The following is a 26,925-nucleotide window of genomic DNA, read 5'->3' on the forward strand; positions in this document are numbered from 1 at the left end:
AGGAACCTGCATACTATTCTCCAGAACGGCTGCACCAGTTTGCATTCCCACCAATAGTGCAAAAGTGTTCCCTTTTCTCTGCATCCTCGCCAACATCTGTTGTTTCCTGAGTTGTTCATTTTAGCCATTCTGACAGGTGTGAGGTGGTATCTTATTGTGGTTTTGATTTGCATTTCCCTGGTGATGAGTGATGTTGAGGATCTTTTCATGTGTCTATTAGCCATCTGGATGTCTTCTTTGGAGAAGTGTCTGTCCATGTCTTTTGCCCATTTCTTCACTGGATTATTTATTTTTTGGGTGTTGAGTTTGATAAGTTCTTTATAGATTTTGGATACTAGCTCTTTATCCAATATGTCATTTGAAAATACCTTCTCCCATTCTGTCAGTTGCCTTTTAGTTTTGTTGATTGTTTCCTTTGCTGTGCAGAAGCTTTTTATCTTGATAAGGTCCCAATAGTTCATTTTTCCTTTTGTTTCCCTTGCCTCCAGACACATGTCTAGTAAGAAGTTGCTTCTTCAAAGGTCAAAGAGGTCAAAAAGGTTGTTGCCTGTTTTCTCCTCTAGGATTTTGATGGCTTCCTGTCTCACGTTTAGGTCTTTCATCCATTTTGAATTTATTTTTGTGTATAGTATAACAAAGTGGTCCAGGTTCATTCTTCTACATGCCACGGTCCAGTTTTCCCAACACCATTTGCTAAAAAGACTGTCTTTCCATTGGATATTCTTTCCTGCTTTATCAAAGATTGGTTGGCCATATATTTGTGGGTCCATTTCTGGATTCTCTATTCTGTTCCATTGATCTATGTGTCTGTTTTTGTGTCAGTACCATATTGTCTCGATGATTACAGCTTTTTAGTATAGCTTGAAGTCCGAAATTGTGATGCCTCCAGCTGTGGTTTTCTTCTTCAGGATTTCTTTGGCTATTTGGGGTCTTTTCTGGTTCCATACAAGTTTTAGGATTGTTTGTTTCTAGCTCTGTAAAGAATGTGGTGTTATTTTGTAAGGGGTTGCATTGAACGTGTAGATTGCTTTGGGTAGCATTGACATTTTAACAATATTTGTTCTTCTGATCCACGAGCATGGAATGTTCTTCCATTTCTTTGTGTCTTCTTCAATTTCTTTCATAAGCTTTTTATAGTTTTCAGCATACAGATCTTTTACCTCTATGATTAGGTTTATTCCTAGGTATTTTATAGGTTTTGGTGCAATTGTAAATGAGATCAAGTCCTTGATTTCTTTTTCTGCTGCTTCACTGTTGGTGTATAGAAATGTTTTGGTTTCTTTATTTTCTCTGTCTTAACTTCCTGTAGGTTGCTTAAACATTTTTTGAAATTCATTTGATGATTCATGTAGAGTGTTTTTGCATGCATCTTTTTGTGTGCCATTTTAAGTGGTTATTCTAGGTATTATGTCATATATACATAACTTGTAATAGTCCATTGATGTCAACATTTTACCAGTTTGAGTGAAGTATGGGAACCTTACCCCTCTTTTCACCTCTTTACCCTCCCCTGTTTATAATGTAATTATGTTAAATATTTCTTCCACATAACATTTAGGACCACAGCATGCAATGTTATAATTGGTGCTTCAGCTGTAATTTAGAAAACTTGAGAGGAGAAGGAAAGTGTATTATATTTACCCATATTTTTTCTTTCCATTGTACATTCTTCCTTGGTGGTGTCCAGAATCCCTTATTTTATCACTTCCGTTCTGTTTAGAGAACTTCCTTTAGCCATTCTCTTAGGAGGGGTCTGTTACTAACAAATACTTTTAGTGTCCCTTTATCTGAGAATATCTTGATTCCCCTTCCATATCTGAAGCATATTTTCCCTAGGTATAAGATTCCGGGTTGACAGTTCTCTTATTTCAGCACTTACTTAGCTCTTCTGTTTTAGCTGACTTCTCTGACAATGCTTTGGCAGGGAAGGAGACACCATCTCATTTCTTTCCTGTGGGTATTGAAGTCATTGACAACAAGGTTAGGGTGGCTCATTACTGCTGGGCAGTGTGGTAGTTCTAGCTTCCTACTAGGCTTTCACTGATACCATCCTGGCTGGGATCAGTGGAAGTGCCTCATTACCATTCCCCATATGATCTCCACTGAAATTGGCGGTGATGGGATGTGGACTCATTACCACTCTGCAGGGTAAAAGATCCTGTCTGTTAGGCCTCCTTTGATACTACCCCGGGGGGGCAGGAAGAAATAAATCATTATTGCCAGATGGGGGTGGAGTCTAGGCCCCACTTGGCCTTTGATGTTGGGACTTGGTGGGACCACACTTTTTTTCTGTGGTATTTAGGTGAATTGTACCAGTTCTTGGATACAAATTTTCTGCCTTGGTAGTCTTCCCTTGTCCTAGTCCTTTAGCTAAAGAAAGTAAACTTTTGTTGGGGGACTTTTTGCCTGTGTCCATTGGCATTTTGGGGTTGCCAGCTTCTTCAGGTCCATGTCTGATATTGGTGAGCCAAAAGGAAACCCAGAGAACTCACCACCACATCGTTCCTCAAGTCCCAAGGTCCCTTCTTCTTTCCACTTTTTGGGATCTTCTTATGTTTGTTTTATATAAATATCCAGAGATTTTAGTGTACTCAGTGGGAAAATGGGAAGAGTACGTTTCCGTTTTTCCAGAGGCAGAAGTGTAGACATTGCATTTTAGTGCCTGATGCCATACTGTCAAGGGGATTTCTGAGAAGGAGAAATGAATGAATGCAGAGCAGCTATTTCATGTCTACATCATGAAAAACAAAAAGAAATGAAATAAAATAAAATGAAAAAAAATAAAAAAGCTTTACTTGGTTTAGCACAGGTCTGCTTATCTGTTGTGGAGAGCATACCTTGGGGTAGACCTGATCACAGCCTGCTTTGTTGGTTTTTTCATAAACCAGTACAGCAGGGCTTCATGAGCCCTTTCCAACACCCATTGCCTCATTCCACTGACAGTCAGGCTATAAACTGTTAGATCACTTGGCTGGGTGCTAGTGGGGCCAGAGTTGGGAGCTGCTCCTTCAGTGGGCCATACTCTGGTAGAGTGGGCTTACTCTAGTAGAGCAGAAGTGGCCATAAGCTGTCACCTGACCCACCTACCATGGTTTTAGTATAAGAAAATTGTGCTAGAGAACAGAAGAGTCTTTCCCTCAATTTCACTGCATATCTATCACACATGCAAAAGAGCCAGACCTAGGACCCACATTCCCTGCCTTTAAGCCTAGTGTTATTTTAGTTACATCAGGCTGCTTCTCTACCCATCCTTCAGCTCTCCATTGAATTCTGCTCTGCCCCATAGCTGGGGACTGCCATCTCATCCCAGCCAACTGCTTTACAGAAGTGCCCCTCATCCCTGGGGGTGGAAGGGGCTCAATGAGGGTGGTGGGGTGGGGAGAGAGACATGAAAGGGAATGTGGCTGACTCCACCCAAACCTGTCCTCAGAGTGAAAGTCTGTGATTCACGGGGTCTATGGTCTCATCTTCATATCTGAAAGACAGTGTACTTTTTGTCTCCCTAAGCCCTGTGTCTAGGTCGTTTGGGAAGCGCCTTGGAGAGTCAAGAATAAAATTGCAGGTCAAACAATGGATGACTGGAAAAGTCGGCTTGTAATCAAGAGCATGGTTCCCCATTTCGCCATGGTGGGAAATCGTCAGGAGCCCAGAAAGCTCCAGGAATCGGTCAGACAATGGGCTATTGGGGGGAGGGGGGTGTTGAATGCTTCTAATCTTAAACTTGAACGTAAGATGTGTTATTGAAATTCTCTGTGCAAATTTGTTGGCAGGGAACCAACCCAAAATGTAAGGGACTAGAATCTGACCTAGAAAAGATGTAGGAGATGAGCTGACCTTACCCCTTATGAATTTCTGGAAGAGCAAGAAATATAGTCCAAGGCTCCATCTGGATTCCCGGTCTAATGATCTCTGCACTGCACCCCTTCAGCTAGAAAGAAAGGAAGAGTGAGAGGGAAGAAAAGCCTTCTTTTTCTCTTAATAGAAACCAGGGAATGTGGGACTGATGGGCACTAGATATATTTCATTAGCTTCCTAGTACCACTGAGAACAAGAAGCCAGTGAGTAGGGAACAGAATGAGATTCCCATTCAACTCTCTGGCTCTGGTGTCCTTTTAAAAACCCATTTGACAAATTCCTACTTTCTCCCCTTGGGACCCAGACATCATCCAAATATCTGAAACTCGGGGTTAGGGCTTCCAGTGGTAGGTCTAGGAGCCAGGATGATAGAGGAGACCATGAGAGCCACTGGTTAGTTGAATTTGACATCAAAAGCCTGCAACATCACTAGTCTACCAAGATTAGCTCCATTAGTAGGAGTTGCAGCAAACACAATGGCTGTTATCTCAGTGTATTGGGTCCACAGAGGAGTGGCTTACTTAATCTCTGAAATTAATAGAGCAGAGAGGAAATGGCTCTTATAGAGCCATGGGTCTGCTTCCTTCCTGTTCAGAGAACTGGGAGCTTGGGGCTCTGAGGTAATGTCATTTCACATAACTAGAGGGCCAGGCCTCTCCAATTCCAAGGGCAATCCACTTTCAGTAAGTCAGCTTTCTATTTAGTTTAGGATTCTGAGATGTGCACAGGTGTTGGGAAAGATTGTCGAAATCTTGCTTCTCTGTTTTTCCTCATTGTCTACCACCAACAGTGTATTGAGAATGTAGTATCCGGTTGAGTACATAGACATTAACAGACTTTGATTACTAGAGTTCCAGCTCACAGAGATGGCAGTCAGATGGGATGACAGTCATGGAGCAATCACTTGGACAGCCACCTGTCCTCCAAGTTGCCAGCCCTTCAGTCAGACATCTTGTAGCAGGCAATCTCTAACCTCCATCCTAATTACCCCTCAGATTTCTTGCTTCTCTTTTATGATCAACAAATGAATCAGTGAAGGAAAACCTCATGATAATACATCCAGAATCCAGATTCATTTGGGCGTGACTTTCAATTTCTCCTTTGTTTCACACCTGTTTTTGTTCCTAGGAGCCATGGGTGGGTTGTATTTGCGAGGGTCCTCTTCTCCTTCTCCTCATGAGCCCCACCAACACCCTTTAAAAAAACTATGACTAGTAAGTAACTGCTTTGGTTTTCATCAGTATAAACTCAATGCTGAAAGGGTTTTCCTTAGAATAGGCCCTTGGAACAGCCATCCATGCCCTCACGTGGGAGAAGTTGCCATTGCTCATGCCATTTCTGGGCTTGGCGTCTCTTTGCAGATGGCCTTTTGGAGTCCTTTGTAAGCCTTGCCAAAAACTCACATTTATTGCTTTAGACTCACTCACTTTGACTTGTTCAAAATCAGTCCTTCTCCTTCTTCTGTGGCACACCTTGTTCACTGCCCTTGGCTCTGACTGAGCGACCTGACCGTTTCCAAAATTCCAAGCTGTCCTAGAAGACCAAGGATTTGCCCCAGTTGAGGGAATCCAAAAAACATGCCTCAGGCTCCAAAAGCACCTCTGTCAGATGAGTCCTGTTTGCAACAAAAAGCACATGTGTCTTCTTGGAAGATGCATGCGGCCTCTGAAGGTGATGACATTGAAGGAGCCCACTCCTTTGGCTGGGCCTGATAGGTAAGCATAGAGTCTGGCCCAGCAGGTACTGCTGTTGCTATCAGCCAGCAGCCAGGGCAGTCCTTGGCTTGAGTATAGCTGAGTTTTCCTGGTTGTTAAATCTCTGCAGCCTTGGGAAGACACCGGCTCTAACATGGAGCTCTGCAGTACACACTGAGGTTCTCAGCAGCCTGGGTGTCTGTGGCCTGAGGGACAGAGACAGACAGATGAAATGCAGAATGGCCTGTTGGTTTGCCTCAGCTGTATCTCCACTGTTTTCTTTGCTTACTAACATCCAAGGATGACACCCTGCCCCCGCCCCCAGCCGCAGGAAACCGTGTACACCACTCTCCCTCATCCTGCAAGCATCTTTTTCCCATGGTGACCTGATTGAGACACTCAGCTGACTTGGTTCTCTTGTCTTTTCCCCCAAAACAAACTATCAACAACAACAAAAGCAACAACAACAAAAATGTTTCAAGTAAAGATCTGTTAATAAAATTCTATCACCCTCAAAGGAGAATTCTTTTAAATTAGCCCCAGGCTTTCCAGGAATGCGAATAATCGAGAACCCCCTTGCAGGAAAACGTACATCTGATGTGATGATTATTCTTGGCCTAAGACCAGGGCTCGGGACACCTGGAGTCTAGTCTTGCTTCTGCTCCTAAATAGCTCTGGGACCTTGTCCATCCTTTGCCCTCCCCGAGGCCAAAAGTCAAATGAGCCAGGAGTAAGGATAGCCACATTTAATTGAGCACTGACTAGGTGCCAGGCACTTGTGGAGCATTAGCTCTTGTAATCCTTAAGCTAACCCTGAGATGAAGAGGCTATCTCCAGGAAACTGAGGCTCAAGGAGGTTAAGCAACTTGACCGAAGTCATAGAGCACGTTGAAAATCACAAAGCGCTGAGCACATACCAGGCAGTGGTAGCCATCATTAGAGATCTCAGCGGCACAAGTACCTTTTCAGTATTTGTTCATTCATTCAGCAGCATGATTGCTTAATGAGTCTTATGATCTGGAGAAAAGCAGAGTTTTACCTTTTGAACATTTGGGCATCCACCCAAGGTTAATAAGGCATCCAGTCTCTGCCATCAGTGTATATGGAGTTTTAACAGGAGGCAGAACGTTTGGTCCTTCCCTTTGAAGTTAAGATCTCCATTCCTCCCCCAGATTGGTGGGCTGACTGATTACTAGTGTGAGAATCTCTAAAACATTAGCACTGCAGATGGAAGTGCTTTGGAGCCTGCATGGAAGTAGAACTCGGAGTACATGTCACATGTCATCTCTGTCTCAGTCGACACCCACTGCAGGTGCAAAGATTGCCCAACTCTGAGCAGCCACCTAGTCCATTCGGCTCCAGACAAGATGGGGGTGTCAAGGGCACACAGTTGGAGAAGGAAGGAGACACTGTGGTCTCTGCTCATCTTCTGTGTTTTGTCATTTAATCATACTAAATGGCTCGCTATAGGTGACAGTGAGTTGGCATGCCCGGCATTACTTCTGAATTTTCCAACCATTCTCCCTCTTTATGGGTGAGGACACTAAGGCCTGAGAAACCCAGTGACTTACAGAAAGATGCCCATCAAGAAGGTGGCAAGCAACACAGAGTCCTCATGTGGGTAGCCCCAAGTGCAGCCTGCTTTCCAAACCCACAGACTGCCCAAAACCAACCCATCACCCCTTCTGCTTCTCACCTCTAAAGGCAAGTGGGGCTGAGTGAGGGGGAGAGAGGAGCCCCAAGTGTAACAAGGAATGTTACCCAGGAGGAGGAGGGCTAGTCACTTCCTGCTGTGGCATGTGATCAGGTTCAGGATGTATATCCATCGTCCTTGGAAGCACATGGCTTTTCCTTCCAAAACAAGCACAGGACCCTGTAAGGAGACCTCAGACTAGTGCTTCGGGAGACCTTGAGCATGTCCCTTTCCTCTTGAGCTGGGGGGCCTGTCTCTGGCCTCCCACCACATTTCCAGGGTCTCTCCTGTGTGCCCAACCCAGTGCTACACCCCGGGCTCCAGAAGTTCCCAGTCGAGGAGTGGACTGTTCCCAGGCTTTCTGCAGTGGGAACAAATCAGTCATACTCTGTAGTTCTACTTATCCTACCTTGAAACTGGGAGGAGAGAAGAGTGGAGTGGCTCTCTTGCGTGACCTACTTTGTATACATTGGCTCATCTGCTCCTGTGACTTGGGGATTAGTGTATCCACTTCAGTGATGAAGAGACTGAGGCTCAGAGAGGATGGTGACTTTCCCAACGTTACAGTCAGTAGGGTGGAAACTCAGATCTCAAATCCAGGCGCCCTGACTCCAAAGGTCCTCCTCCTTTGCTGCTTCCCATTCCCAGATTAGGAACCCAGAGAGAGTCTTCTGTAGGCTGGCCATGACTCTGGGAACTCAGGCCAGAGCAGTGGATCAGAGTCCCAGGCTGCCTGGAGATTTCATTCCAGTGGCAGAGACAGCCCATCAACAGAAATAGAGTGGATGAGTCTTTATTTCATCCCGGTGGTTCCCTGGAACCTTCTGACTGGCATTGCCTACAGCCCAGCTTGTACACAGTGAGCCAGACTGATTAAAAATCCTACAGGGAGGTAGGGACAGCCAGCCAGGATCTGGACTTTGTCCAAACGGCCTTCTTGGAATCCTGGAGGGGAAGCCCAGTGTCCCTTGCGTCATGCAGGCTGTGGGCATGTTGCAGGTACAGGTCTGGCTCCAGGAGATGGGAGGTATGTGTATGGCCTCATTTCCAGGCACCAGGTGGTCCAGGGACCAGCTCCTCAGGTAGGTCACTGTACCTGACGCTTAGTGAGATCTTGCCTGAGTGTCTGGGCTTCAGTCTGCACCAGTACCGTAGGGTTGATAATCTACCCTCTTCCCATACCAGGGTTTCTGGGATGATGACGATCAAGATGTGGATATAAACACAGCCTAAACACCACCAGGTGTTACTGCTGTTTGCACTTTTTTTCTAATGATCAGAGATTGGCATTGACTCAGAAGGCAGTGGGGAGCTGTCCTTGGAGCTCAGGTAGAAACTCACGGGACCCCTGAGGACACCTCAGTCTCATCAGCAGCCTCTCTGACTGAGAAGAGCTGGATTTGCACTGTAGCTCTGAGCATTCTGGGTCAAGGCCTGCAGTGCGTATGCGCCTTTCTATTTTGGGGATCCTCCCCACGGAGCACGCAGCTGCTCGCTCCCTTTTCCCCTCCTCCTCCTCCTGCAGGAAGGGCCCTTTCCTGCTTCAGACATTCAGCCAGGGCGGCCACCAGGCAGAGGCCTTGCTTCCAGACTGATGTCTTCCACCAGGTCTCTGTGCTGCTCAGCCGGCAGGATACCGCTGGGCTCCGCATCTGGGTCCTGCCTGGGCAGCCCAGTTCAGCAAACCGGTGACCTGAAAATCGCAGTCTGTTTGAAAGAGAGGATGCTGGGAGGCGAGTTCCATTTGGCAGCTGGCTTCTGCTGGCATCTGGGGGCTCGGTGCTGCCTTGTCTGCACTCCTGCCTGGCCCCGCCCCTGGCTGCCTTGACATTAGGCCCAAGGTGACAGGTTTCTGGAGGTTGAGCTTCCCGGGAAGGAGAGTGGACTCTGTTGGGCCCCAGATCGGGGCAGTAGAAGGGCCCAGCTGAGCAGAAGCTCAGGCATCACTCCCCACAGGATATGTGCAAACTGGGGGCAAGCCCTGGAGATGAGGGCCTGGGGCTCCTCCAAACCCTGGGCTGGCCTGTGTCAGCTAAGGTCTCTTGCTTTTGCTGAAAATCTCCAGCTAGGAACTCAATATAACTCTGCTTGCAGACAGATATATGGGTCATGAGCTGCCCCTGGGGTGCGGAGTTCCAGACCTCACAGGGGAGCAAGGGAAGCATGTGCTTCTGAGGTTTGGGGTTCAGGTTTTGATTTCTGCAGTCGACATAGAATAATTTAATACCCTCCCTTCTCCCCTTTGCCTTTCCTTCTCCCCTTCCTTCCTGCCTTTTCTTTCTCCTCATCTTCCTCCTCCCTTCTCACCAGACCTCCAACCCCCAAAATACCAAAGTTGGAAAGGCAGACATGAGCCACAGGCCACTGGACTTGACCACTGGGGGCCCAGGCCCAAGGCCCAGATGTGGCTACCACTGCCACTACCTCCCACTCTCCCGCTACCCTGCCCTTCCACAGAAATGTGCCTTTGTCTCCTCCAGTGCTGTGGACTTTGGTCACCCTCACAGTTCGGTTGCTCCCCAACGGGCACAGGCAGCCCTGTGACCCCGAGGTCTCCTGTCCCACCCGAGGCTCAGGCCTGGGCACATAATAAATGCTCAGTAAGCAGTGGCTACTGCTCCTCTTCGCCATAAAGTCCCTTAGCAATCGTTCAGTCCACCCCCTGTGTTGAACATAAGAGGCCAAGGGCACACAAAGGAGAAGGAACATGTCCAGGGTCACTGGGCCAGTTAGTGAATTTAATCACAGTTTCTGAAAAGCAGTTGTCTCTTGGCCTTGTGCTTAGAAACAAAAAGAACAGGATAATTTGCAGGAAACCTTTTGCTCCAATGGTTCATTCAAACCTGCAGATGCCAGCTGAGCCCTGTCACAAGGCTAGGTGCTCTGGGGGTACAGAGATGAGGAGGAAACAATCCTTGCTGTCAGAGAGCTATAGGCCTAACATGGCAGCCTGGAGGTGGACCAGAGCAGTGGGCCGGGGGTGAAAGGGGTAGAAGATGAAGCTGCATTATCATAGAGACCCGTGAAGGCCTGAGGGAAGAAGGGGTGTTTTAAGCTGATAGACAAGATGTGAATGGTTCAAGGGTATACCAAAGCTGGAAGAGCAAGGCAGACAGGCATCCTGGAGGAGGTGGTGTTCTCTCCTTTCACTGTCATTAGCGAAGGTGAAACATGGCATTTGAGACTGCTGCCTACATTGCCCAGTTCAGGCCCGGTTCAGAAATGGTCACCTAACTTGGGCGATGGTAGAAACCATGAAGCTTTTCAGCTCTGGAAATGTCGCATGACGCTCTTGTGAACGGTAGACCTCCGTGGCCCCCTGCAGTGTAAGGAGGGCAATTTGGAAATAACTTATGTCCCTCGGGGAAAATGCTCAGCTTGGCTCTAGGTCAAGAGGTGGCGAAGTCCAGCCCGTGGGCTAAATCTAGCCGGGAGCTTGTTTTTGTAAAGTTTTATTAGCACACAGCCACGTCCGGCCATTAACATATTGTCTACTACAGAAGGGCGACAGAGACCACAGGGCCTGCAACGTCTGAGATATTTACTGTTTGGGCCTTTACAGAAAAAGTTTGCCATCCTCTGACCTAGGTCACTGGGCTGTGGTTCATTTTTTTCTGAAGCCACAGTTTCTCCTAATAAGTGGGTACCGCTTGGGGGAGGAAGCACAGACCCTCACACCTCCCCGAGTGTTCTGCTTCCTCTTCTATGCCACAGCCGGCTTGGTCCCCTGCTCTGGAGCTTTTCCCTCCTCTGGAGTCCTTGCTTCTGTGACTGTTCCCCATTCTTCCCACAACGTCCATTTCTCCCTGTCCCGTCAGCGTCCAGAGAGGTCTTCCACAAACAAGCTGAACTGATCATTCCCACTGCTGACAACCACCTTTCCACCGCCTTCTGTGGCGTCCTGTGCCAGCACACGGCTGCTTCCCTGGCTCACTGCGCACCAAGCCTGCTGGCCACCTGCCTGCCCCGGAACATGCCAGGAGCTTCCCCGCAGGGCCTTCTCACTTCTGTCCTCCTGCCTGGAGGCCTGCATTTAGATGTCCACTTAACTGTCTCCTTTTAAGGGGAGCCACCTAGCCTTTGTCACGTAGCCGTTTCTTCAGTCCTGTGACGAACACCGCTCACTCTGTGCTCACTTACTGTCTGTGCTGCTGGAATTCCAGCTTCTCCTCAGGCTGCCCCACCACTTCTATCTCTGGTGTGTGCTCACCTGAGACCCCCTAGACAACCTTGATTTGCACAATTAGTGGACAGAAGCCATGTGCCACTCTCTCTAGCTGCCTCTTTTTCTAGAATGAGCCTCTGGTGCTAACGCTGTCTAGTGATAGGACTGCTGATGGGACACTGTCAAGAAAGCGGAACGTTTTCTTGCCTCTTTTTGTCCTTCAAGTCAAGCCTTTGGGGTTTAGAACAATGAGCTTGGCCAATATAAAATATCTCCAGGAAGCCAGCCCCCAAACACCAACACCCAACATCTGCTTTCTGAATATATGGCTTCAAAGAACTAAGTGTACGGGGGCTAACTGCTGTCCATCCTATTTATTTTAGCCACATGACAGCTAAGGAACTGAGAAATGCCTTGCCCTTTCCTGTAGTTAAATCTGACATAAAATTACTTTATCGGCAGCATTTTAACAAACAAAAATCTCCTGCGTTTTCACCAGTAATTCAGTTTGCTTTCTGGATGAGAAAAAGAGAATTAGAAATGACCGCAATGAGACCGTTTTGAGGGTTTTGCGAATTCAGAGAGAGTCTTCTTCCTCTGGCCCAGCTCATGGAGCTTCTGACAGAGATGTAGAGCAAGGAGGAGGTGTCCTTAGGGTTACCCCCAGATCCGCAGCACCACCGCCACCCCCGCCTCCACTGCCACCACCACCACCACCACCTCCATCGCTACCACCACATCACTGCTGCCTCCATCATCGCCACCACCTCTACCACTACCGCCACCATCACTGCCATCTATACCACGGCACCCCCACCCTCACACACACACGCACGCACACACACACACACACACACACATGCACTGAGGCAGGGGAAGTTTTTAGATTCTATGACATATTCCATGAGGCAATCACAGACACTTTCCATATACAGTGAAAGAAATGAATATTTTGAATTGTCATTGTTTTCGATATGTAACCCACTCCTGTTGCTGTGTACTTTTTGGAACTTCAGCATGAGTTTGTGGGCAAAATTAAATTAGGATTCATTACCCAAAAAAGCCTATATCCCCAAGTGCACACCTTAAAGAGCATGTGACTTTGGATGAAAGATCTTTTACTTCATAAAAGGTTTGACTAAAGATTTCCTTTCAATGGCACATTCTTTCTTTTCCCAATGGCAAAGTCTTCTTGCATTTTATTATGATTTAGCTTACAAAAGTTAGCCTTGCATACAGCTGTTCAGAACTACAGCCAGTGAGTAAATGTAGATCTGCCTTGAATGACAAATGCTGCTGAGTAAACCATGTTAAAGGCTATTTTGGGACCACCAAGAATGTGTTTGCATTCTCAAGAGTGGAAACAGAAAGAATATTTATTTGGCATGTGCACCATGCTGGACACGATGCTCACTTTACATTTCTAAACTCATGTGATCTTATAAAAATGTGTGAAGTGGGCCCTCCTATCCCCATTTTGGTTGCACAGCGTTGTGAACGACCGAAATGCCACTGAATTGTACATTTAAAAAAGGTTCATTTCATGCTCTGTGAATTTAACCTCAGTTTAAAAAAAAAAAAAAAGACCTAAATTATTTCACAGCGTATGTGTCTGTTAAATCATCACACTGTACATTTAAAATATCTCATTGTATAACCTAAATACATACAATTTTTATTTATCAATCATGCGTCACTCGATAAAGCTGTAGATAAAAGAGGACCTAACCATGGGGAGGGTCTCTGGACTGACCTGATGCTCCTTATCCCATATCCTCTCCCAGCCTCTGTGTCTGTGGCGTCACAGCTCAAACAGCCTAGTGCTAAAATCTACTGACGGGGGTTGATACATCTGCAGACAGTTAGTAGATTTTAGAGTCAGAAGTTGGCACTCAGCTGCTAAAATGTGCTTATTCACCGAGCATGTGACCTTCAGAATGCACGAGACTGACCAGGTGGCTCTGGATTCTTCTCCCACCTACACAGCTGCTGGGTTTCTCAGGCAAGGGAATCCCTGCCGTGTTTGAAAGCCTGTTGCCATTTGACTTAGCCCATTGTTGGGGCGCAGGCAGAAGTGAGGTCACATTGTACGTAAGCTTTAAGACTCACCCTTCAAACCTTCCAAGGCCTGGCACCTAATTTTGTTCTTTTTTTTTTAAGATTTTTTCAAAGATTTTTTTTCATGTAATCTCTACACCCAACGTGGGGTCAAATGCGCAACCCCAAGATCAAGAGTCGCACGCTCTACTGACTGAGCCACCAGATGCCCCTAATTTTGTTCTTTTCAGGTTATATTCTCTTCCCTGAAGAGGGCCCCCCAAACTATAAGCATCAGCCAGTCCCCACAATGTAGACATCTGTTCCTGCAAACAGAGGAGGTGCTGAACAATAAGCAACCATTCTGTTTTCTAAACTACTCAAGTTGGTGTCCCAGCAATGGGGAGGAGCGCCTCCCACAAAACGAGGACTGTCCCCGTGGCCCTGACTCAGCCACAGGAATCCAATGGGGCCTTGCTATGAGGAGAGATATTGCTGCTGTGCTCACCCGTACACAAGCACAGGTCTCTAGAGTTATCTGGATGGAGAGCCATGAGTACCCAATGGGGTGCATGATTTCCATACAGCTCAAACTGCTCCAGCTCCAAATGACCCAGGACTTGTTTCCAGTTCTTGGATTATCAGTGGCTGGTTGTTACCCTGGCTTAGCTCTGCCAGAAGTCACATCCCTGAAATGCACCAACACCCCCTCTCAGAACTCAGCCCATCAGGGCCCAGACCAGAGGTGTCCTGGCTGACCCCACTCCTAATCCCATAAGCATCAGGAAGGAGACAACCACTGCCTGATGGAACCCACATCCAGAGTTCCAGCCAATATGGAGACACTTGTGAAAGGAAGGCCTGGGGAGCCAGGAGCCAGACAGCAAGGGAGGGGGGATAAGAGCTTCCCATCCAATGTATGGTCATCAGCCAAATTGGGGGCCTCGCTGGAGGCTTCGTGGTATGGATGCAGGGCCTACCAAGTGGGTCCAGAGCTACAAGTGTGGCTGCTCCCCACCTTCCTGGGTGGCTCTGAGCACTAGGCCACCTGTGCATGTGCTCTGGTTAGAGATGTGAAGAGCTGTGGACAGGGTCAGCCACAGCCCAGGGCAACAGAGAGATGTTAGCAACATGACAACCAGACTCAACAGTCTGCCAGCATAAGAGGTGTCAAGACCCCACTGGCTCAACAGGGTGTCTGTTGGTTACTGCTTGAGGGTGTTTTCCATTGGTGTCAGCTTCTGGATGAAGGGAAGTTTGGCTTCAATGAAAACTGCCTAGCCTCCTGGTGGGGACTTTCTTTCCTCACCTCTGAGTCCTTCCACCTCTCGAGCATTCTAGACAGAGTGTTTTCTCAGGAGCTGCCTCCCTGGATTCAACAGAGATTTCTTTTGGCTATGAGGTAGACCAAGAGATGACCTAGACCTCAGGAAATGACAGCTCTGTGACCATGATTTCACACTGTCCATACCTAAGAGTCCACAGGTGAGCCAGGCTGGACTGAAGCTACAGGGCTGAGGGGATGCCAGGCCCCAGTTGCAGAAGCACTCCCTGGCAGCTAGGCCTGACTCCTGCCAGGAGGCTTTGCCATCAAAATATAAGAGCTCACGACCTCTGGAAAACTGGAAGCACTGTGGTGCCTTTGGTATAGTGTTCTCTGTGAGCTCAGTCACCCTCCCTTCAGTTTTGTTCATTTCCTATGTGCTGGATTCCAACTGGAGATATCCAAAGTTGCAGTTGGACAATGCTTCCAGTGACTGGTTGAAGCAGTTAAGGGCAGGCAGGTGGGGGACAGAGGCCCAGATGACTGACATAACACATTGCCAAGTTGTCCTTCTGTATAGATCTCTAGGAACAAGCTTTAAAACAGCATCACTGATTTTCACATGCCCTTTGAGCTGGTTGGGGAGCTGGCAGCCTTCCTGGTGACTGGTGACTTGGTAGGATTCTAATAGAATGTGTAAGTAAGCACGGCTCATTTGACCAAAATTGTAGGCCACATTTCTCGATTCAGCTGGAGCAGATCTGCTATTCTCAGGACTAAAGTGCTAGTTTACACACACACACACACACACACACACACACACACGTTCAAGTAATCCCTTATTAAAAAGACATAGAGATATTCGGGAACGACCACAATTTGACCCCCACTGGGTTGGGGGATGTTGTGCTTTCTTTAAGAGTATCTGCAATTGGCAATAATGTGCACTTCCTGTGTATGGCAAGGGCATTTGTGGGCCATTGGGCCGTCCTTGGCCTACTCCCGCCCCAGGGAGAGAGGCCCCCTTGGGTGAAAGAGAAGAGAATCCATCATTTCCCTACAGGAGCAGTAGAGAAAGAAAGTCACAGCATTAGCTTACCAAAGCTGGGAGGCATTCACTTTACAGCTAGGAAAAGTGAAGCCCAAAGTGAGGCAGAGACCTAGGAGAGGTCATACCACAGGGTCTTTAGAAGCACAGCCCAGAGGGAAGTGAGGAGGTTCAGTTTAAATGACCTCTGAAGGTTCCTCTGCCCTCTTCACATATAGAGACCCAGGTCTGCCCAGCGGCCCTGGCAGCCTCCCAACATCAGGTGTGTGGCCTCCAACCTTGGCTCCGCCTCCACTGTTCCCCTTCTTTGCATGATTCTGGGCTCATCAGCATAATTCCAGTGAAACGCAGATGAAGCTTGTTAACCTGGGTCCTGCACAGATGGGATTGTCTGGACTCAGGCAGGGCCTTTGCCTTCGACCTTCAGTTTCTGTTCCAGCCCCACGCAGTACCTGCTTCATCTGTAGGCCAGCCTTGCCAAATTCGTCCAACCGTTTGAGACTTTCTCTTCTCCCCATCTTTCTCTTCTCCCCAGAGTGATCATCCTTATCCCACCATTGAGGTTACATGGGAATGTGTTCGGAGGAAACGAGGTCAGGAAAGACCAACCTGAGAGTCAGAGAAGCTGGCCCATGGGCGCATCTGTCTCTGGCTCCAGGCATCACCAGTCCTAACATGAGTGGGAGGCCCCAGCCTGTCTCTAAGAGCCTGGAAGCTCTGGCAAGCTAGGAGTGCAAGGGTAGCGCTCCAGAAACCCGTGTCCAGTGACAGAATATTTCAATTCTCGGGGTGAGGGGGGCAATATGAATTATGAGCTCATTGGATCTGTATGTGTCTATAGGTTTGGAGCCATTCTTAAGACTTGCCAGCTCTTCTTCCAACTAGTGTGTCTACACTAGAGAAAGGGAGAATGCAGTTCTAGAAAATTACCCACCCAGGTCTGCTCATTTCTACATTTGCTGGGGCTGCTGCTTAGATGGGTCTGGTGGATGCTTGCCAAAGCCACAAGTCCCCAGTTTGGGGTAGCAGAGTGCCACCAGCAGTGTGACAGTGCCCAGACTATGGGGCGGTGGCACGCAGAGGGAGGCAGCACTGCTGGCTGTCAGGTCTAGGCTGCTCACGTCCCTCTGCTCCCTCCAATCCTCTATCCAGTCCTAGTGGGCATGTCCTTCTTTCTCAGAGGGCAAGCCGAGGCCGAGGCTGGAGGGCAGTGGGGCGGAATGGGGACCCAGGGCCTGGAGAATGAGATCAGTAACAATTACTGCTCCTGGTGTGCATGCTTCAGTGATGCTGTGAGGCACACAGTGCAGGCTGAGTGCCCATTTTATAGAAGATATTGAGGCTCAGAGAGGGGTGGTGACTGGCCCACAGTCACACAGCAAATGAAGGAGCTAGGACTTAAATGCAGGTCTTTCGGTGCCTCCTTCAAGGCTCTGTCCTGCACCCCTGCCTGCCGCCGGCTGCATCAGGTGCTGAGGCTGCACTTTCTGCTGGATCAGGGCAAGCCAGGGGCACCAATAAATCCCCTATATGTAGCATCAGACTCTCGCTCCAAACCGCTTACTAGCAGAGGTTCCTGCTTGGGACCAACTGATTCCTCTTGAAGCCAATTGGCTTTCAGGGTTCTCTGCCATTCTTAGCTACCCTGGGGTTGTCCAAAGCATCATATCTTACAATTCTGGAAATGCTGAAAATCCTGTTTGATCTACAAGAAGGTCCATTTCAGTGTATGAGGAGGTTTTTCTGAAGAACAAACATGCAAATGGAATATACGCCCCAATATAGGCCTTTATACTGTACACATAGACACTCATCTGATCCCCTGAATATATCTGGGCATATTCTATCCCTCCCTCCCTCCCTTCCATCTTCTCTCTGCTCCTGCAAACCCAATCCTGATGCATCATTGTCTTACCTATTCTGAGGCTACGTCCACCATGCATGATACCTTTATTCCTTCCTTCCAAGCAAGCGTACTAGGGATCATGCTTGTCTCTGAGGGCTTGAAATCCAATCTAGTGAGGCAACGTCAGGCCCTCAGAAACTCAGGGAATGTGGAACAGTACTGAAGAAAGATGTTGATGGAGTACAGATGTACTTGGGAGAGAGACTGAGAGAACCGGCAAGCGGACTGGCCTAAGCTGACCTGGAGGAGGCACCAGTGGGGGAGAAAGGGGGAGACTAATAAGCCACAGGCCATTTCCACCTTTTTGACAATTTTGCTCAGGCCCCATGTGCCCAGCGACCTCCGGAGGGAAATAAGGCTCCCTGAACTGATCTCTCCTAGACGCTTTTGGCCTCCTATGAACTTACCCAACAGGAACCGTGTCCATGTTAAACCTCTAGCTACAGTTTCCAAAATTAAGTGTTCATACCAGCCTGCCAGGTTTCTTTGGGAAGCGTAATATATTTATGTATTTTACATGCGTATATATTTATAATGTATACACACACATATATTATATTCTTTATTCTTATGCCCATTTTATGAGCCTGGACTGTACTCTTATAATCTAGACCTTTCCCAAGAAATCCTTGCTCTTTTTATCCAGACAGAACCAGAAATAATATTGAGTTCAGAGCTGAACTTGGCCCCTATCAGAAGGGTTGCCTTTCTTTTCTCATTATTTAGGGGGTGGGGAAGCCATCACATGCTTTTAAATGCAGTTTAGTGAATTTTCATAAGGTTTTGGGGACCCATCGGTGGCTGTGTCTGCCTGCCTATGAAATGGGACTCTGCAGGCATTTGGGGATGGAGATGGTCATTCCTTTCTAAAAGACACCAGGGAAGCTCCCTCACTTCCCCTCTCTGCCCCACCTCCTGCCACCAAAGGGCCTGTGAGGGCTCAGGCTGGGAGTGGGGACACCTGGGGTCTAGTGTTGTCATCGTCCACTAATTAGCTGTGTCCACCACAAGCAAATCACATCTCATTCTGTTTTCTGTAAAAAGAGAAGGTTGAGATGTGGTCTCTAGAAATCCTGCTACCATCCAATGATTTATTTATTTTCTTTCTGATTTACTTATTGTTAAAAAAAAAAAAAAAAAAAAAACCTCACAGCAAGTGGGCAGGATCATGCACAATACATGGCCTGAGGAAAGAGGAGCCGATGGTAGCTGGAACCAATAGTTTGCTGTCATAGAGTCCAGAGACTGGAAAACAGGACACGTGCAAAGCTGGAAGGTTTGTTTAAGAAGGTTCTGGAAGCTTAGGGAGGGACTTGCCACCAATAACATGACATTGAGAGGGAAGTCATTCCAGAGTAGCAGCTTTTGTTGCACTTGCAACAAGGGTGCACCCAAGGGTGCCTTGGGATTCAGTCAGCAGCAACCAGCCCAGTCAGGCAGACCTCAGCCCAGCACCCACTGGCCCAGGTGACCCGCAGAGGAGCCGGTGTGGTGCTAGGAAAGGAGGAAAGCCCAGCTGGCTGCTGGAAATTGAGATGAGTAACAAATCCCGGGGGTGCACAAGAGAAGGCATGCATGCAAGCCTGTATCTAGGCGCAGAAGTCACTGGATAGCAGACTTCCAAGCCTTGGCGGTGCCTGGGGGAGGCAGATGCTGATGTCAAGAGGCTGAGTGCCTCTGTGTGAACACAGCCACCTTCCCTTGGCCTTGTGCACGCTTGGCTGGGGTTCTGGCCATTCAGCCAGGGTGCTTCAGGCTGGCTGTTGAAAGCTCTCAGCATAAAACCTGAAACGCAGAGCTGAGGCCTCTAACAAAGCGAAGTCTCCCTTAACGTCCATTGAAAAAGGGAAGCGCCAAAGAGGCTCCCGCCTGCCCTGCCGAACCGGTGGCCTCAGCCAGCACGTCCCCCCCCAGTCCCCACAACTGCATTCCCAGGGACAGCGAGGCCAACGTGGCCCCTGGTTAGGCATCCTCCCAAAGTGTTCAGTGAGGCATCCAGCTGCCAACTTGGCGCAGTGAGGGGGGGCACCCACTCCAGCAAATTGGATTCACCAGCAGTGAGCTAACATCCTGGAGGGGCATCCTGGGGTCCGCTTTGTTGTTGAGGAGACAGCTGGGTTCCAGAATTGGGACTGAGTGGGGACCATTGGCTTGGGGGCCTGGAAAGTTGCATGCACGTGCCCTCTCATTTCAGAGAGTTAGAGACCACTTTCCCTTGCCAGTGGTTCCTAATATTAGCTGTCGCGTCCCGTGGCCATGCCTGGTCTTCCCCACGTCCTGCTACCTTGGTTCCAACGAGGTAACGGCAGACTAACAATTAAAGAAACGGTCTGGGAACCCACAGAGCCTGCCAGGGATTCCAGGCTGCTGAACTCACGGTCCCCGCCCTCCCTTCCTTCCCCTGTCTGGTGCCACATATGCTTCCCTGTCATTACACCTGTAGTGCAGTCCAGGATACCACCACAGCACGCTGGGCCCAGCCATTGCCGGCTCGGACTCCCTGCAAGGGGTCTGCTATAAAACCTGTACTCGGTCATCCATTTCTATTTTTGATATATGGGAATTCTTTCAAGTCCTTGGGGGAATGTAGACAAAATGGAATTTTCGTTTGGGACTCAGTGACTTGTTTGTGGGCTGCCCCATGACTGATGGAATGAACGGCCGGGAAAGCACGCGGCAGAGCTGCCTGTGTCTCGGGGCATTTGGGTTCATTTGTCCATGGATTCATTCAGCTGCTGTTTCCCAAGCACCTGCTCCGGGCCAATACAGAGTCCATTGCCCCTGGATGGAAGAGCGGACGCAGATGACCAGATAGGCCTCTTCTTACACCTTCTCTACCCTGCCCAGTGCATTTTTGCCTCCCCTGTGGCCCTCAGCCCCCAATGGACTTGATGGCAGAGCGGCCCCTCAAAGTGCCCCTGTCCAGGTTGCAGAGAAAAGGCAAAGAAGGAGGCAAGTCCCATTACTCCAGGTGGTGGAACCCCTCCTGCAGAAGTGACACAGTGTCCTGCCACCAGGGCGGTTTAAGGCGGTGGGTTGTGAGGCTGCCCAGTGGTCATGGAGGGGCCCTGCATTGGCCTGCACCCTGTTGCCCTCCAGCTGAGCAGCTCTGGGCAAGTCCTTCCCCTTCCCTGGGGTCAGGGCCCCTGTCTCTTCCTAGGACAAGGTTGGACTTCCAGGGCCCTTCCATGGCTGCCCTTGGTAATGCCAGCTACCAGTCAGTGAGGATTTACTAGGTGTCACAGAATCTGCTTCATTGTACTCAATAGGCAGAGTAGCATCATGAGATGAGAACTAAAATAAGGCTCATTTTGCAAATGAAGAAACCGGGGTCCAGAGGGGTTAAGTGGCAAGGCAAAGACCTGCTTGTGTCTGCCTCAGAACCAGGACCTTTCACCACACTGCCTCCACTCGCGCTCTGGGCCAGTGGTTCCCATCTTGGCTGTGCATTTAGAATCGGCCCAGGAGCCTTGAGAAAACTCAGATACCCGGGCCCTGCTCTGAATGAGACTGAAGCAGTTCGTCTGTGGTGGGAAGCCCTGGGAATCTGGATGTTTCTCAATGAAGCTGATGAGCACCAAAACGTGACATGTGCAGCCCTCTTTTGATGTTCACTCTGTCATGACAGTCGTGGCCAGTGTGGCGCTACCACACACATTGACCCTCCGCCCCACCAGTGAGCCAGACGTGAAGCGACATCAAAGGATCAGCAACGAATGTCCCAGGAAGACTTCTAAAGCTAAACAGAGTTTCTTTACATGAAAAAGTGTGTCAAGAGAAATACAGTCGAGCCTGGAAACACAGGCTTGAACTGCACAGGTCTGCTTAAATGTTTTCCGATAAATACAGTCCAGTGCCATAAATGCATTTTCTCTTCGTTATGATTTTCTTAATCACATTTTCTTTTCTCTACCTTACTGTGTTCTAAGTATACAGTACATGATACATATAACATACAAAATATGTGCTTAGTCGACTGTATGTTATTGTAAGGCTTCCAGTCAACAGTAGGCTATTTGTAGTTAAGTTCTGAGTGGTGTCAAAAATTATAGTCGGATTTTTGACCACAGGGCATTTTTCAAGGTTCACCTGTATATGTGTTCCACTGTTGGCGTGTAGGTAATTTCCAAGCCCTTCTCTTTTCACACATGCCTCCACTCCACCCCACTTGCTTTCCCCTCTACTTGCAGGTCATGGTTATTAACATGACAGCCACAGATGACTGTATGAAGCCTTGAACGAGTAGGAAATAGTGCCTCGTTAACTGCTTTGTTCCCAAAGGCTATGCTTTTATAAATGGTGAGCAGCTCCCCCAAGGTGCAGGTCGCAGATCGGGGCCTTTTCCTGTACTTTGAGGGGGACGGTTGTAAGTCATTCTCAATAAAAACAAACATGTGATAGTAAACCATAGAAAATAGAAAGGCACTTGCCAATCTCCCCAAAAGATCCCTACTCCCGATGGTTGCGTGTAGGTTCTTCCACGTTATTTTTGTGTGTACCTAGTAGTGTGTGTGTGTTGTGTGTGTCCGCGTGTGCAAAGATAAGTGAAACCATGCCTCAGTGACTGTTCTGCCACTTGTGTTTTCCCCTAGACAGTATATCTCAGACAGTTGCCCCAAAGCACACACCTAGATCTACTTCATTCCTCTAAAGATTCTGTTGTGTTCCGTCTGGTCACCACAGCCCGGTGCATTTAAACGAGACGGGGAGGCAACCTAAAAGTTGCCTGTCTGTGTTGTGCTTTTCCTTTTTAAAAATGGGGATATCTGTACACAGGTAGGAATTGAGAGCATCTGAAGTACTTCCAGTTTGCCCTCCAGTGCCTGTCTGGGGCGGCTCAGTTCAGTTAGTGACTTCCGCATAGTTTTGGTGAGCTCTCCCTTACGTGGGCACAGAAGATCCTTTGTGGGACTTTCTGCAGTGTTTAGTATACAGACAGCATAATGCCTAATTTGAAGTGTAACAAGACAGTTTAAATGAAACACAGCAACAAAGAAGCAAGCATTATGGTCCCCCAAAATAGGCTGTATTGTATAGTTTTGACAAGTCTTGAAACTGAGAGATGTTTTATGTTGCAAGTTTCCTGTTCATTAGCTTTCATGTGCCAAGGCTTTATAAAAATTCCTCCTCCCTCTCCCTCTCCCTCTGTCTGTCTGTCTCTCTCTCTCTCTCCCTCTCACTCTCTCTCTCCACCACAGGGACCCACTAAAAGGAGACAGGAAGGAGATAGCTTCCAGTTTCCAGGCATGGCTGACGGAGGTTACCCTAATAAAATCAAGAGGCCTTGCCTTGAAGACGTTACCCTTTCTATGGGCCCAGGCGCCCATCACAGCACTCCCTGTGCAGAGCTGCAGGTGCCTCCATTGACAATGAACCCTAGCCCTGCCGCCGTGGGAGTACCTGGCCATCCATTACCACTCGAAACTAATCCCATGAATGGCAGCATGATGGGTTCACCGTTTGCAGTGCCATCGGCTGCAGAAATGGGACTGAAAGGGCCTTCTGGTCCCTACTATGACAAAGCCAACAGCATGCCGGCTGTGGACCAGGAACTTCAAGATCTCCTGGAGGAGCTAACAAAAATTCAAGAACCTTCTCCGAATGAGCTAGATCTTGAGAAGATACTGGGGAGCAAACCAGAAGAACCACTGGTGTTAGAGCACCCACAGGCAACCCTCGATGCCAGTGCCAAGCCTTCGGTTCAGATGCCACACTTGGAGAGCCTCGGTTCCGGCAAGGAGTTTGCTTCCAGCTGCGGCCAGCTCCCGGGCGCGCCACTGCCGGTCCCGCCCTCCCCGGCCGGGCTCAGCTATGTGATTCCTGCCAGCGGGAAGCAAGTGGCCTCGCCGGGCTCCTCGGCAGCACAGACCAAGAGCCAGGTCCAGGGGATGGTCCCGGTCGCTCTGCCCCCACTCCCAGTGCCTCAGTGGCATCACGCCCACCAGCTGAAGGTGCTGGCAGCCAGCAAGCAGGGGTCTGCTACGAGGCAGCCGGGGCCCAACCCCAGTTGGTCTGGCCTGCCTCCTCCAGGCCTCTCCCCGTCTTACCGCCCGGTGCCGTCACCACACCCGCCGCCACCGCCGTTCAGCCCTCAGAGCCTCATGGTGTCCTGCATGGCGTCCGGCAACCTGCCCGGGAGCGCTTTCCAAGGCTCCCCCAACGCCTTACTGGCCAGCATGGCATCCGGCAGCAGTGCCGCCCTGGGGCCCCCCGTGCTCTACACTCCCGAGAAGCTCCCCAGCCCGGCTCTCAATCAGCAGCCGCAGTACAGCCCACAGAGCTCCCTCCTTGCCAACCTGGTGTCCTCTAGTATCAAAAGTCCTCAGGGACACCTGATGTCTGCTTTGCCCGCCAGCAACCCGGGGCCATCCCCGCCCTACCGCCCGGAGAAGCTCTCCAGCCCAGGCTTGCCGCAGCAGTCCTTCACTCCGCAGTGCTCCCTGATCCGGAGCCTCACCCCCTCCGGCAATCCGCTAAGTCAGCAGCAGCAGCTGCCTTCGCAGCAGCCGGCAAACACCATCTTCAAGCCCATGGCCACCAACCCACCCAAAACCCTGAGCGTGATCATGCAGCAGGGGCTGGCCAGCCCCAGCCCGGGAGCCCCGGAGCCATTCACTTTTGGCAACACCAAGCCCCTGTCACATTTCGTTTCTGAGCCGGGCCCCCAGAAGATGCCCTCCATGCCCGCCACCTCGAGGCAGCCGTCCCTGCTCCACTACCTGCAGCAGCCGACCCCGGCCTCTTCTGCCACCGCCTCCTCCACCGCCACTGCCACTTTGCAGCTGCAGCAGCAGCCTGACCACTCCTCTCTCCTCCTGCAGCAAATGATGCAGCAGCCGCCCCCGCGCTTTCAGCGGCCAGTGGCCCCGGACTCCATGCCTTCTCTGCCCAGACAGGTAAGACAGTGTCGCGTCCGGTTGCGTTCCTTTGTTTTGGACATAGGAACCGTGTCTCGTGCTATTGATACTTGGCTCTGGAGGCAAATCTGGCCATAGTCCTCTCTGAGACTGGACTTAACTCTGGAGAAGTCTATTGAAGGCAGCTAGTTCTGTGTGGTCAAGGTGCAGTGTTCATGAGGCCGAGGTTATGGTTTTAGCTCCTGTGCAAGTCACTTAACTTCCCTGGGAAGAAAAGTGCACCCAGAAGGTGCTGTTAGGGGAAGGAACCAGGGGAGATGAGTCAGAATCACCTAGAACTGCCTTCCCCTGCACCGGGCCAGGTAGCGTGTTCCCTCACACAGGACTAGTGAAGGCTTCGTAGGACGCAAGGAAATTGCGCCGAGGCATGTAAATCCTACCCTGCTGGCATATGGCTGCACGCTGAGCCTTCCAGAAGTGCCACAGCAAACTTCTGCTGAGCAGCCCCAGTGTGCCCTTCACCACTGTGCTGGCTTGGACACTGAGGCAGGCCCTAAATGAAAAGGACAGATGCGAATAAAGTAGTTACTTTTACCATCTCCATTCTACAAAGAAACTGAGGCTCGGAGAGTTGAAATGACTTGCCCGGAGTCACATAGCCAGGGGACAGAGCAGGAACTGGGAACCAGGAAGTGTTAGTCCAGAGCCTGTGCTCTTCTCAGAATCACTGTGACTTCTCCCCCTCCCTCATCTACAATATGATCAATCACTGAGCTCAGCTGATGCCCGCCCAGGGGTGTTGATCAGTTTCCCCTCGTCATTGCTCTGACCCCTGCCCTCATTGGTTATCTATTGCCGTGTAACAAATGACTCCAAGACCTCTGCTTGAGACAACACAGGTGTATTACCTCACGGTTTCTATGGGCCAGGAGTCTTGGCATCACCTAGCTGGGTCTTCTGGCCTTGAGTCACTTGTAAGGTTATCATCATCTCCAGCTTAACCGGGAAGGTTCTTGCTTCCAAGCTCACTCCTGAGGTGGTTGGCTGGAAGCAGTTCCTTGCAGGTGTTTGGACTGAGGCCTCATTCCTCATGAGCTGTTGGTTAGAGGCCTCTCTTAGTTCCTTGCCATGTGGGCCTCTTCATAGAGCATCTCACAGCATGACAGCCGGCTTCGTCTGACTAAGCAAGACAGAATGTGCCAGCAAGAGAGGCAGAGGGATTGCCAGCAAGTCAGAGGTTACAGTCTTTAGAACGTAGTCTTGAAAGTGATGTCCCATCACTTCTGCTGTATTCTGTTCATTGGACACAAGCATGAAGGTGTGAATACCAGGAGGCAGGGGTCACTGGGGACCATGTCAGATATCTGCCTACCCAGAGCACTTTCTGCCTACCCAGAGCACTTTCTATCTTGGTCCCTCCTTTCCATTGCTCTCAGCCTTGCCCAAGTTCAAGTCCTCTTGATTCTTTGCCTGGACTCAGAGTTGACTCTTAAGTTGGTTTTCCCCAATAAACCAGCCATCACTCAAAACATTACCTTCAAGAGACCTGACATAACAGATCATAACAGATCATGTTTCACATTTGGCCAGAAGTTTCCAGGGGCCCATAACCTGGCTCCATCCATCTCCTTGGACTCTGTGCACATCGGGCCCTGTCCAGCACTTTGCTTCTATCATTCGAAGTGCTGGCAGTCGGCTTTATTCCTACCATCCCCTGTGCCTGGCAGTGCCTTCCCACCTTTCTCCTGCCCCACCCCCACAGCTCCTAAGGCTCAGGAACCATCCCCTCCAGGACCAGCCTTGGTACTTCCGTCTCCCACTCTGCCTCTCTCTTCTCTAAAACAGCCAAGGAAGAGAGCTTGGCTGGCGACCTGGCCCAAGGGAAGCACCTGTCAGGGTTGACCTCTTTTCTGAGGGCCCTGGATGAGTGTGACTGGGGCAGCCCCCGGAGGAGAAAAACCAAGTCTTTTTCCTCCATGCCTCATGAAACATAAGCAAGCAGAGAGCTCCACACCAGGGAACTGGTCCTCTGGTGGACTTGTGCAGCAAACAGAGCATCCGTGGGTGTGGCCAGGGCGAGCCGCAGGCCCTCGTGTGCAGTTCGGGAGCACTTGGGTTTGAGTCTGCGGCGGGTTTACTGCCATCTGCCTTCGTGGAGCTGGAAGTCTCCCCCTAGCAGGCAAGGTCCTCAGCCTGGAGACCGATCACCATCTAACACTGTGACCCGTTTGGGTTTTTTCTTCAGTGGGGTACATTTGTAGCCTGACTATGTGGCCTCAGAACCCGATCAGCTGGCTCAGAGGGAGAATCCTTAATGACCTGAGTCATGAAAATCACACCCAACTGATTACCTAGGTGAGCTGGAGAAAGTGCTCCGAGGAAAGACCAGCAGCCAAGCTCCCTGAG

The 26,925-nt window shown here is 49.5% G+C and overlaps 1 protein-coding gene across 5 annotated transcripts in view; it reads left to right on the forward strand.

Annotated features, from left to right (window-relative positions):
- The window catches only part of MAMLD1 (mastermind like domain containing 1), a 121,978-nt gene that overhangs the window by 59,297 nt on the left and 35,756 nt on the right, over positions 1–26,925 (forward strand). For 4 of the 5 annotated variants that reach the window (XM_045472973.1, XM_045472974.1, XM_045472972.1 and 1 more), the window contains 2 exons: positions 3,508–3,666; positions 22,861–24,558. In XM_045472973.1, coding sequence (XP_045328929.1) covers positions 3,571–3,666; positions 22,861–24,558 — 1,794 coding nt within the window. In that variant the 5' untranslated portion in view covers positions 3,508–3,570. The remainder of the gene's footprint in view (positions 1–3,507; positions 3,667–22,860; positions 24,559–26,925) is intronic. The other variant, XM_045472975.1, reaches the window with a different exon arrangement.

Source organism: Leopardus geoffroyi, chromosome X (genome assembly GCF_018350155.1).
Source record: "Leopardus geoffroyi isolate Oge1 chromosome X, O.geoffroyi_Oge1_pat1.0, whole genome shotgun sequence".
NCBI classification, from domain to species: Eukaryota; Metazoa; Chordata; class Mammalia; order Carnivora; family Felidae; genus Leopardus; species Leopardus geoffroyi.